The 13,401-nt window shown below is 39.7% G+C and overlaps 1 protein-coding gene across 1 annotated transcript in view; it reads left to right on the top strand.

The window, feature by feature from the left end:
• Positions 1-13,401, top strand: part of IL1RL2 (interleukin 1 receptor like 2) — a 46,365-nt gene that overhangs the window by 21,365 nt on the left and 11,599 nt on the right. Inside the window, exons 7-8 of the mRNA XM_060027662.1 lie at positions 10,230-10,359; positions 11,134-11,270. Coding sequence (XP_059883645.1) covers positions 10,230-10,359; positions 11,134-11,270 — 267 coding nt within the window. The remainder of the gene's footprint in view (positions 1-10,229; positions 10,360-11,133; positions 11,271-13,401) is intronic.

The raw sequence follows: 13,401 nt of genomic DNA, 5'->3' as shown, positions 1-13,401 counted from the left end.
GTAAAAATGTGTTGAGTACCTTCTAAAGAAAAAATAAATTAAACAAAGTTTTTATTAAAAGACAGATGCTCGGGACTTCCCTGGTGGTGCAGTGGTTAAGAATCCTCCTGCCAATGCAGGGGACACAGGTTCAATCCATGGTCTGGGAAGATCCCACATGCCATGGGGCAACTAAGCCCATGTGCCACATCTACTGAGCCTGAGCTCTAGAGCCTGTGAGCCACAACTGCTGAGCCCACTGTGTACAACTACTGAAGCCCACCCACCTAGAGCCCATGCTCCACAAGAGAAGTCACTGCAATGAGAAGCCCGTGCACCACAACGAAAAGTAGCCCCCACTCGCTGCAACTAGAGAAAGCCCGCGTGCAGCAACAAAGAGCCAATGCAACCAAAAAATAAAAAAATTAAATAAAAAAAAAAGGCAGATGTTCAGGTTGAGTCAAATATTAAAATCCAATTATATGCTCTCCTCAAAATACACAGATCTAAAAATACATGTCCTAGAAGGTTAAAAATCAGTGCATAAGCAAGATATGCATAAGATTTGCATACAATAGCAATACAAAGAAATCAGATTCGCAACATTAATCTTTCAATCTGATAATATATCTTTCAATGCAAAAAATTAAATGACAAATTGAATCATTTTATACTAATAAAAATTATCCTTCCCCAAATAAAAATGTTTATGTGTCAAATAGCCATGCATCAAAATAAAATATATAAAGCTAAACTCTCAGAGATACAAGGACAATACAACAAGACAGTACAATAGTTTCAGTTATAGTGGGAGATTTTAACATGCTCTGACTTTGACAAATTTGCTAGTCAAATAAGGATCTAAAATACTCTAGTAATACATTAAGAATAATGTATTTAATGGATAGCACTCATAAACATCTATGAGAAACTCGGAGACCCAAAAAAGGAAATTATACAGACCACGTGGTATAATCCCCATGTAGGTAATCTAGAAATTTACAGCTAAAGTCAAAACAATGATAAACCCAACAAAAAATAAATCCACTAATTAAAAAAAATAAGCAACAATAAATTTAGCTTCTAAGTATTTACTTTCTTGGTTAGATTAAGCCAAAGCCATTGGTACAGAATATTTAGAAAATAATGGCAGAGAGAACATATCAAATGGAATGTGACCAATGGTGAGTTCTAAACAAGCGTGTATCTTTAAATATCATTATGATTAATAATAAGTGTAGAAAACATTAAAATCCATCATCTAACCATTTAACTCTATAAAAAAGAGCAACTAAACAACTCCATGGAAGGAAATAAAAAAGATAGACGTAAAAAATTATAAAGTTATTATAAGGAAAACAACCAACAAATAGAATTGATAAATTCCAAAGTTGGTTCTGGGATAGAAGAGTTGGGGCAGGGGTGGGGTGGAATAGAAAAAGAAGATAGAGGAACCTCCAGCAAATCTAATCCCCCCAATGCAGAGAAACTCAAACATTAAAGACAGAAATGAGAAAGCTTACAAAGCAACACATGGAAAGGAGATGAAATCTACTCAGTACTTAAAAGGCTCTGGACCCACAAGTTTCAAGGAGAGTTCTTTAGTTCTTCTGAATTTTCAAAGAAATAATGCTGCCCATAATAAAAGATAGTTGTCTACATATCACTCACCATGTGAATACCCTAGTGGATTTCATAAACACCTAGAAAGGATAAACATACCTGTTATTAACTCTCTTAATTAACGTTGTTGCCCTCTCCTGTCTTTGAAAATTCTAGCCATTGTGTTTAGATAATTAGAAAGAAAATATAAGCCATGAGAGAGGAAGATAATCATATAACTATTAAATAAATTTAAAATCTTCCCACAAACAAAATTCCAGATTCAGTTGGTTTTACTGGTGAATTCTACAAAACATTTAATAAAGAGATAACATCAATTTTCAACAAATTGTTTCAGAGAGAAGTAAAAGAGGAAATAGTCCTTATCTCATTTTATAAGGTCAGGAAAACCTTGACACCCAAACCCAACAACGACATTATTAATTTTTTAAAAATTTATTTTTGGTTGCATTGGGTCTTCATTGCTGTGCACAGGCTTTCTCTAGTTGCGGCGAGCTGGGGCTACTCTTCACAGTGGTGCATGGGCTTCTCACTGCGGTGGCTTCTCTAGTTGTGGAGCACGAGCTCTAGGCGTGCAGAGCTCAGTAGTTGTAGTGCACAGGCTCTGTAGTTGTGGCTCACGGGCTGTAGAACACAGGCTCAGTAGTTGTGGTGCATGGGCTTAGTTTCTCTGTGGCATGTGGGATCTTCCTGGACCAGGGAGCGAACCTGTGTCCCCTGCATTGGCAGGTGGATTCTCAACTACTGCACTACCTGGGAAGTCCAGGACGTTATTACAAAGGAAAATTTCAGGCCAACTCTCATTCATAAACACAGATGAAAAATGTAAGCAAATTAATTTTAACAACATGCATAAAAGACTAAATTGGGGTTATACGGAGCAATACAAGGTTGTTTCATATTAGATAATTCACTCTTTTATTTTGCATAAACAAACTAAAGGAGAAAAATAATACACTTACCTTATAGATACAAAAAAGTCATTTAGAAAACTTGAACTAGGAATTCATTATTTTAAAAAAACAACTCTTTTATTAAGAATAGAAGGGAATGTCCTTAATCTGATTTTTAAAAATCTATTTTTAAAAACCGATAGAAACAACACAGTCAAGACTGAATTATTGAACGCTTTTTCTTTGTTTTGAGGAAGAAGACAGTCAAAATCTTAACAGATTTTGGTTTTTGCAGAATTTGATATATTGATTATAACATTGGTATGAAAACTCAAAGATTGAATAATAGTTAAGACTCTTTCAATGAAGAAGAACTGAATGGGAGGATGAGTGACACCAGATTTCAAGATTTGCTAAAAAGCTATGGTAATTTAGACACTCTAGTCCTGGTATGAGGATCGACAATAGAACAGAATTGAAGGCCCAGAAATAGATCCATTCATGCAAAGCACTTGGTTTTGACAAAGCTGACACTACAGAGGAATAGGGAAAGTGCAGTCTTCTCAATAAATGGTCCTAGACAATTAGATGTAATATAGAATAAGGCAAAACTTTCCCCCTTTCTCGTGCCTTTTATAAAAATAATTTCAGATGAATTGTAGACCTAAATATGAAAGTCAAAACCACACATTTCTAGAAAAATACCTTTATGATTTGGGGTAAGGAAAGATTAAAAAAACGAAGAACATACAAATTACTAGTATTGAAGGAAAAAATTGGTAAGTGAGGCTACATTAGAAATAAGAACTTCTATTTATTCAGAGAGTGGACAGACAAGCCACAGAGTAGAAGAAGATACTTGAAGTAAGTGAGCAAAGGTCTTGTATGCAGGGTCTAGCCCAAGCTCCTCCAAAATAATGAGAAGAAGGCCACCCGGTAGGAGGACAGACAAACCGCTTGGACCGACAGCTCAAGGAGAGGATATCAACACAGCCAATAAAAAGGTTAAAAAGGTGCTCGATCAGGTGCAGTCTAGGGAGATGTAACTTAAGTTCGCGAGGTGATATCAGGACACATACATAAAGATGGCTAAAGTAAATAGACTGACAAGCCCAGGCATCATGGTGTCTGTGCAGTAACAGGAACTCTCACACTGCTGGTGGAAGTGTCAGGTGGTACAACTATTAGAAAACAGCTTGGCATGTCATTTCAAGTTGGAGCTAGGCATAATCTATGATCTCCCAATTTTACTGGTAGATAATTCTGTATACTCATCATGTACACGGGTGTATACTCATCATGTACACGGGTGTATATACACATGTGACCTGGGAGACATGCAGAAGAGAAGAGAGTTCAAATAGGCCATAGGCATAGGAGGTAAATAATAGAAACCATGCCAGTGCGTTTATAGCAACAGTAAGAGAAATGAATAAGAACTAGTATGTTGGAGACCTTCAAGATGGTGGCAGCGTGAGATGTGGAGATCACCTTCCTCCCCACAAACACATCAAAAATACATCTATGTGTGGAACAACTCCTACAGAACACCTACTGAACGCTGGCAGAAGACCTCAGACTTCCAAAAAGGCAAGAAACTCCCCACATACATGGGTAGGGCAAAAGAAAAAAGAAAAAGAAGAGACAAAAGAATAGGGATGGGACCTGCACGTCTGGGAGGGAGCTGTGAGGGAGGAAAAGTTTCCACACACTAGGAAGCCCCCTCACTGGCAGGGATGGGGTGGGGAGCTTTGAAGCCACAGAGGAGAGCACAGCAACAGGGGTGTGGAGGGCAAAGTGGAGAGATTCCCGTACAGAGGATCAGTGCCGACCAGCACTCACCAGCCTGAGAGGCTTGTCTGCTCACCAGCCGGGGCAGGCGGGGGCTGGGACCTGAGGCTCAGGCTTCGGTTGGAGCACAGGTAGAGGACTGGGGTTGGCGGCATGAACACAGCCTGCAGGGGGTTAGTGCACCACGGCTAGCCGGGAGGGAGCCCGGGAAAAAGTCTGGACCTGCCGGAGAGGCAAGAGACCATTGTTTCGGAGTGCATGAGGAGAAGGGCTTCCTACTCCGTGAGACTGCAGACACTGCAAAGCACTGCCTAAGGGAGCTCCAGAGATGAGCACGAGCCACAGCTATCATCTTGGATGTCAGAGGTGGGCACAGACTGCTACCTCTGCCACCACTGCCATCAAGAGTCCCGTGTGCAAGCACAGGTCACTACCCACACCCTCAAAGGAACCTATGCAGCACACCACTGCCAGGCTCCTGTGATCCAGGGTCAACTTCCCCAGGAGAACACACGGTGCACCTCAGGCTGTTGCAACATCACACTGCCCTCTGCCACTGCAGGCACTCCCAGCATCCCATTTGTGACTACCATACCCCACCCTCTCCCCGGCCTGAGTGAGCAAGAGAGCCCTAATCAGCCACTGCTTTAATCCTGTCCTGTCTGGGTGGGGAACAGATGCCTGAAGGTGACTTACATGCAGAGGCGGGGCCAAAACCAAAGCTGAACCCCAGGAGCTGTGTGAACAAAGAAGAGAAAGGAAATCTCACTGTGCAGCCTCAGAAGCAGTGGACTAAATCCCCACAATCAGCTTGGTAAACCCTGCATGTGTGGAATACCTGAATAGACAACGAGTGTTCCCAAAATTGAGGCGGAGGACATTGGGGGCAACTGTGGACTCAGGGTTTGCTTTCTGCATTTGATTTGTTTTTGGTTTTATGTTTATCTTAGTTTAGTTTTTAGTGTTTGTTTTCATCCGTGGGTTTGTTTATTGGTTTGGTTGCTCTCTTCCTTTTTTTTTTTCCTCTTTTTCTGAGTGTCTGTGTGTATGTTTCTTTGTGTGATTTTGTCTGTTTAGTTTTGCTCTTACTGTTTGTCTTGGGGTTCTGTCTGTTTGGGGTTTTTTTTTTCTTTTTGTGAGTGTGTGTGTGTGTATGTATGTTTCTGTGATTTTGCCTGTTTAGTTTTGCTTTTATCATTTGTTTTGGGGTTCTGTCTGTTCTTTTTTTTTTTTAACCTTCCTTTTATTCTGTGCTGTGTGGCTAGCAGGGTCTTGGTGCTCTGGCTGGGTGTCGGCCCTGGACCTCCGAGGCGGGAGAGCCGTGTCCAGGATGTTGGACAACCAGAGACCACCTGGCCCCATGTAATATTAATTGGTGAGAGCTCTCCCAGAGATCTGTCTCAACACTAAAAACAAGCTCCATCCAATGGCCAGCAAGCCCCGGTGCTGGACATCCCATGCCAAACAACTAGCAAGACAGGAACATAACCCCACCCATTAGCAGACAGGCTGCCGAAAGTCATACTAAATTCACAGACCACCCAAAACACACCACTGGACACGGCTCTGCCCACCAGAAAGAGAAGATTCAGCCCACCCACTAGAACACAGACACCAAACCCCCCCACAAGGAAGCCTACACAAGCCACTGAACCAACCTAACCCACCAGAAACAAGAGGAGCCATGAACCTGCAGGCTGTGAAAAGGAGACCCCAAACACAGTAAGTTAAGCAAAATGAGAAGACAGAGAAATATGCAGCAGATGAAGGAGCAAGGTAAAAACCCACCAGACCAATATATGAAGAGGAAATAAGCAGTCTACCAGAAAAAGAATTCAGAGTAATGATAGTAAAGATGATCCAAAATCTCAGAAATAGAATGGAGAACATACAAGAAATGTTTAATAAGGAATTAGAAGAGCTAAAGAGCAAACAAGTAATGATGAACAACACAACAAATGAAATTAAAAATAGAAGGAATCAATAGAAGAATAACTAAGGCAGAAGAACGGATAAGTGACCTGGAAGACAGAATAGTGGAAATAACTTCTGCAGAGCTGAATAAAGAAAAAAGAATTGAGGACAGTCTCAGAGACCTCTGGGCCAACATTAAATACACCAACATTCGAATTATAAGGGTCCCAGAAGAAGAGAAAAAGAAAGGGTCTGAGAAAATATTTGAAGAGATTATTGAAAACTTCCCTAATATGGGAAAGAAATAGTCAATCAAGTCCAGGAAGCACAGAGAATCCCATACAGGATAAACCCAAGGAGAAACATGCCAAGACACATATTAATCAAACTATCAAATATTATATACAAAGAAAAAATATTAAAAGCAGCAAGGGAAAAGCAACAAATAACATACAAGGGAATCCCCATAAGGTTAATAGCTGATCTTTCAGCAGGACTCTGCAAGCCAGAAGGGGGTGGCAGGACACATTTAAAGTGATAAAAGGGGAAAATCTACAACCAAGATTACCCAGCAAGGATCTCATTCAGATTCAGTGGAGAAATAAAAACCTTTACAGACAAGCAAAAGTTAAAAGAATTCAGCACCACCAAACCAGCTTTACAACAAATGGTAAAGGAACTTCTCTAGGAGGGAAACACAGAGAAGGAAAAGACCTACAAAAACAAACCCAAAACAATTAAGAAAATCGTCATAGGAAAATACATATAAATACTTACCTTAAATGTAAATGGCTTATATGCTCCAACCAAAAGACACAGACTATCTGCATGGATACAAAAACAAGACCTGTATATATGTTGTCTACAAGAGACCAACTTCAGACCTAGGGACACATACAGACTGAAAGTGAGGGGATGGAAAAAGGTATTCCATGCAAATGGAAATCAAGAGAAAGATGAAGTAGCAATACTCATATAAGAAAAAATAGGCTTTAAAATAAAGACTATTACAAGAGACAAAGAAGGACATTACATAATGATCAAGGGATCAATCCAAGAAAAATATATAACAATTGTAAATATTTATGCACCCAACATAGGAGCACCTCAATACAGAAGACAAATGCTAACAGACATAAAAGGGGAAATCGACAGTAACACAATAATAGTAGGGGACTTTAACACCCCAATGGACAGATCATCCAAAATGAAAATAAATAAGGAAACACAACTTTAATGCACATTAGACCAGATGGACTTAATTGGTATTTATAGGACCTTCCATCCAAAAACAACAGAATACACTTTCTTCTCAGTTGCTCATGGCACATTCTTCAGGATACATCATATCTTGGGTCCCAAATCAAGCCTTGGTAAACTTAAGCAAATTGAAATACTATTAAATATCTTTTCCGATGGCAATGCTATGAGACTAGTTATCAATTACAGGAAAAAAACTGTAAAAAATACAAACACATGGAGGCTAAACTAGACACTACTAAATAACTAAGAGATCACTGAAGAAATCAAAGAGGACATCAAAAAATACCTAGAAAAAAATGACAGTGAAAACATGACGACAGAAAACCTATGGGATGCAGCAAAAGCAGTTCTAAGAGGGAAGTTTATAGCACTACAATCCTACCTCAAGAAACAAGAAAAGATCTCAAATAAACAACCTAACCTTACATCTAAAGCAATTAGAGAAAGAAGAACAAAAAATACCCAAGGTTAGCAGAATGAAAGAAATCATAAAGATCAGATCAGAAATAAATGAAAAGAAATGAAGAAAACAATAACAAACATCAATAAAACTAAAAGCTGGTTCTTTGAGAATATAAACAAAATTGATAAACCATTACCCAGACTCATCAAGAAAAAAGGGAGAAGATTGAAATCAATAGCATTAGAAATGAAAAAATAGTCACATCTGACACTGAAGAAATACAAAGGATCATGAGCGACTACTACAAGCAACTATATGTTAATAAAAGGGACAACCTGGAAGAAATGGACAAATTCTTAGAAAAGTACAACATTCCAAGACTGAACCAGGAAGAAATAGAAAAAATGAACAGACCAATCACAAGCACTGAAATTGAAACTGTGATTAAAAATCTTCCAACAAACAAAACCCAGGACCAGATGGCTTCACAGGGAATTCCATCAAACATTTAGAGAAGAGCTAACACCCATTCTTCTCAAACTCTTCCAAAAAATTGCAGAGGAAGAAACACTCCCAAACTCATTCTACGAGGCCACCATCACCCTGATAACAAAATCAGACAAAGATGTCACAAAAAAGAAAACTACAGGCCAATATTACTGATGAACATAGATGCAAAAATCCTCAATAAAATACAAGCAAACAGAATCCAACAGCACATTAAAAGTATCATACACCATGGCCAAGTGTGGTTTATCCCAGGAATGCAAGGATTTGCAATATATGCAAATCAATCAATGTGATACACCATATTAACAAATTGAAGGATAAAAACCATGTGATAATCTCAACAGTTGCAGAAAAAGCTTATGACAAAATTCAACACCCATTTATGATAAAAACTCTCCAGAAAGTGGACATAGAGGGAACCTACCTCAACATAATAAAGGCCATATATGACAAACCCACAGCCAACATTGTTCTCAATGGTGAAAAACTGAAAGCATTTTCTCTAAGATCAGGAACAAGACAAGGATGTCCACTCTCACCACTATTATTCAACATAGTTTTGGAAGTTTTAGCCACAGCAATCAGAGAAGAAAAAGAAATAAAAGGAATACAGATTGGAAAAGAAGAAGTAAAACTGTCACTGTTTGCAGATGACATGATACTATACATAGAGAATCCTAAAGATGCTACCAGAAAACTACTAGAGCTAATCAATGAATTTGGTAAAGTTGCAGGATAAAAAATTAATGCACAGAAATCTCTTGCATTCCTATACACTAAAAATGAAAAATCTTAAAGAGAAATTAAGGAAACACTCCCAATCACCACTTCAACAAAAAGCATAAAATACCCAGGAATAAACCTAGCTAAGGAGACAAAAGATCTGTATGCAGAAAACTACAACACTGATGAAAAAAATTAAAGACAATACAAACAGAAGGAGAGATATACCGTGTTCTTGGATTGGAAGAATTAATATTGTGAAAATGACTGTATTACCCTAAGCAATCTACAGATTTAGTGTAATCCCTCTCAAACTACCAATGGCATTTTTCACGGAACTAGAAAAAAAATTTTTTCACAGTTTGTATGAAAACAAAGAGAACCCAAATAGTCAAAGCGATCTTGAGAAAGAAAAACGGAGTGGGAGGAATCAAGCTCCCTGACTTCAGACTATACTATAAAGCTACAGTAATCAAGACAGTATGGTACTGGCCCAAAAATAGAAATATAGATCAATGGTACAAGATAGAATGCCTAGAGATAAACCCACACACATATGGTTACCTTATCTTTGTCAAAGGAGGCAAGAATATACAATGGAGAAAAGACAGCCTCTTCAATAAGTGGTGCTGGGAAAACTGGACGGCTACATGTAAAAGAATGAAATTAGAATACTTCCTAACACCATACACAAAAATAAACTCAAAATGGATTAAAGACCTAAATGTAAGGCCAGACACTATCAAACTCTTAGAGGAAAACATGGGCAGAACATTCTATGATGTAAATCACAGCAAGATCCTTTTTCACCTTCCCCCTAGAGTAATGGAAATTAAAAAAATAATAATAATAAATGGGACCTAATGAAATTTAAAAGGTTTGCACAGCAAAGGGAACCATAAACAAGATGAAATGACAACCCTCAAAATGGGAGAAAATATTTGCAAACAAAGCAATGTGTCCTTGTTCTCTCCATCCAGGGAGAGAATAATGTACAGTAGATGAACATTGACCTCAGGGGGACATTTTTGGTCATTGAAATATATTCAAGGCTCAGAAGCAAGGTGCCTTTGTTAAGCAGGTCACTTTGGTAGTGTTTTCATTGTGTGTTTACGAATTTGCTTGCACAGGCTCCACCCTCATCGTGGACTGCAATATAACAGACGCATGGGGTAACACAAACCCGCGCTGCTGGAAGGTCAATAATACATTGGTCGATGTTTACTACAAGGAATCTAAACGAATTCAAGAAGGAATCGAGTAGGTGTTTTGCTTTTCTGGCTTCCCTAAAACCTAGCAAGAATTTCTCCATCTAAATGATTTTGGTGAGGGTACTGCTTTATTTGAGGTGGATTTCACTGTCTCTCCCCTCACTCCTTTTGGTTGTAGCTTTCAAAGCCCTTTTCAGTACTGTGGGGTCAAGCCTCTGGTTCAGAGAAGATGCTCATGTTATTAATCCTGCTTGGATCATAGAGAGAGGAGGCAAAAGAACAAAGTATGGCTTCAAGCAGCAAGATCGGTTTCTCTCCGCTACTCCTTTCAATGAGTCTCATCCCTATTTAGGAAGGCCATGGGCCTTCAAGGCTTAAATAGCAAAATGGCCACAACATGGGGATTCTTGGGAGAGACGATGCATGATCGTTAGCTAACGGAGTGGCGTAAACCCAATTTATGGTGGTTTAAATGGAGTGGTATGAAACGAGACTGATGAAGCCAAAAGGCAGAAGAACTTGTGTTGGGCTTTGCAGTGGAGGTAGGTTAGGATGAGTGGAGAGGGATAGGGGAAGGCCCCTTTGGGCTGAGGATGGTGTCTCTAATTAAAAGGACTACACTTCTGCATCGCCGTCCAGAAGAAAATGCAAATTTGGTGTTACACAATCCGTCACCTCATTGAGCCAGCAGGGTGTATTTAGGGTGAAATGATGGCCCCAAGTGTTCTCCAGGAACGAACTTTATTCTCCAGACAAAAGGTTATAAAATATGTTGGTTAAATACAACTCATGTACATATTAATGACTGGCTCTTCTTTCATAGAAACTACACTGTTTCTCAAGGACACATGTTTTACACAGTGAACATAACCTTCTTAGAAGTGAAAATGGAAGATTATGGCCGCCCGTTCACATGCCATGCTGGAGTGTCTGCAGCTTACGTTGTACTAAAACTCCCAGGTAATACTCTAGTGGGATGCAGTCTGCTCAGTGTTACAGGTGATGGCAAGGAAACACAAATGAAAGAGGAGTGACTTTAAATGTTTGGTGTGAGGCAGCAGAGTGGTATTAAATAGGGAAACTCAATATGAAATCTAGATAAAAGCTGATACCCTGTCTGATCATGTTCTTGGGGTCAGGCTGTGGCTTCACTCCAGTGTCATTAGAAAGCTCCCTATTAATATGCATTGAGATTTTAGGCATCAGACCTCTAAAAAACAGAAGTATTCCTTTATTAAACCCACTTGCTCAACTTTTATAATCATGTACTTGTGATTTTCAGCTTTTAGGTTGTTTATTATAAACCATGTGATGTAAAAATAAAGTGCTAACGTATATTTTTATCATGTAACTTTGTAAAATTATCTGTAGAGGCTGAATTCTGATATTGGAGCAGGAAGGCTTCCAATTCCATGTGCGTACACAGATTGTGCACTTAACACTGTACAGAGTGTGTTGATTATCCATTGGAGGTGATGGAACCAGAGAGTAAATAGTGGAGGATGAAATCATAATGTCGAGAAAAACTTTCAATTCTTAAATGTATCGGGAAAGGTCATAGAAAGTCGTTTGGGATCACTTTCCCCCAATCAGTCATGTGCATCCCATCTCCCTCTATGGTACATCTGGGTGATTCTATCCTCAGAGCCACTCTTTCTATACACTCCTCTCTGATATTATCCCTTTTCCTCATGGTTTCAACTGTCATCCCTGTGTGTGTGAAACAAATTCCACATCTCCAATGACATTTTCCCTTCCCATGTGGCACCTCTGCATTTCCAACTGCTTACTGGACAGATTTTGAACTTTCTATAAAGAGAGTTACATAGTAGGTTTTCCTTGATGTGTTGCTTCTCTTCTTAGGTTTACAGGGTTCACTGAGGCAACGGTGATGTAGCGTGTAGCAGAAGTTCATTCATTTTCAGTGCTGAATCCTGTTCCGTTGAATAACTAGGTTACAGTGTATCCATTCTACTGTAACTATGTGGTCATTTGAGTTGTTTCCAGTTTGGGACTGTTAACAAATCATGATGCTATGGAAATTCTTGTGTGTTGGTCCTGGTGCTTATGAAGAAGCATTCCTTTGTGATACATCATTAGGAGTAAAATTGCTGGAGCGAGTGCCTCAGGGTCCACACCAGAGAAAAGAGGGGAACCTGATTGTGGGAAGCCTTGAAAATTGCACAAGACCTGAAGTGGTTATAACTGAAGTCTGCCCCAACCTAGACTGAGGAAGACCAGTGTCAATTTCTATGTCAATACTGCCTTATAGGTAATAACCACGTGGAAGCACTGTGTTCAGAAGGATTCTGAGGCAAAGTCCAGGCTCAGAGCAACTAATGATGTTATCAATTAACACCTGCTGATCGTACAGGAGAGGGGACATGTCCTTAATCTCCTTTGTTTTAGGTTAGTTAGGAAACCTACGCTTACTAAATTCATCTTTGTTCCTATCAACACTTATTTCATATCTCACATGCAATGTATATTTGGACATGTGCACTCTGTTTTGTTTTCCCTAAATTCTTAGGAACAAACCCTCTTAAATCCAAGCCTCTTGGGCTTCCCTGGTGGCGCAGTGGTTGAGAGTCCGCCTGCCGATGCAGGGGACCCGGGTTCGTGCCCCAGTCCGGGAAGATCCCACATGCCTCAGAGCGGCTGGGCCCGTGAGCCATGGCCGCTGAGCCTGCGCGTCCGGAGCCTGTGCTCCTCAACGGCAGAGGCCACAACAGTGAGAGGCCCGCGTACCGCAAAAAAAAAAAAAAAAATCCAAGCCTCTTGTTGGTTTCCTTGGGACCTGAAGTAAGGTTACAACTTCTCCATTGGACTTCCTGATTTTTGTTGAAGACACCTTCAGATGTGAATCCTATTTGGATTATCGGAAGCAGGCTCTCTAGAGAGTTGTCTGGGTTGGGTGTGCTCGTCTATGAATTTCCTTTAATCACTTGTTCTCAGCTGCCATCTCAGTTTGAGGCTGGTGGTAGCCATGTGGACCCAAGAGGTAAATACCCCCTTAAATAGGGCCTTCAATAGGACACCTGATGTCTCAACAGAGAGTTTTCCATTTATTTCCGTTTCAAAGCCAATACTT

The sequence above is a fragment of the Delphinus delphis genome, chromosome 12 (genome assembly GCF_949987515.2).
Source record: "Delphinus delphis chromosome 12, mDelDel1.2, whole genome shotgun sequence".
Taxonomy (NCBI): domain Eukaryota; kingdom Metazoa; phylum Chordata; class Mammalia; order Artiodactyla; family Delphinidae; genus Delphinus; species Delphinus delphis.
This window is presented reverse-complemented; position numbering and strand designations above follow the sequence as displayed.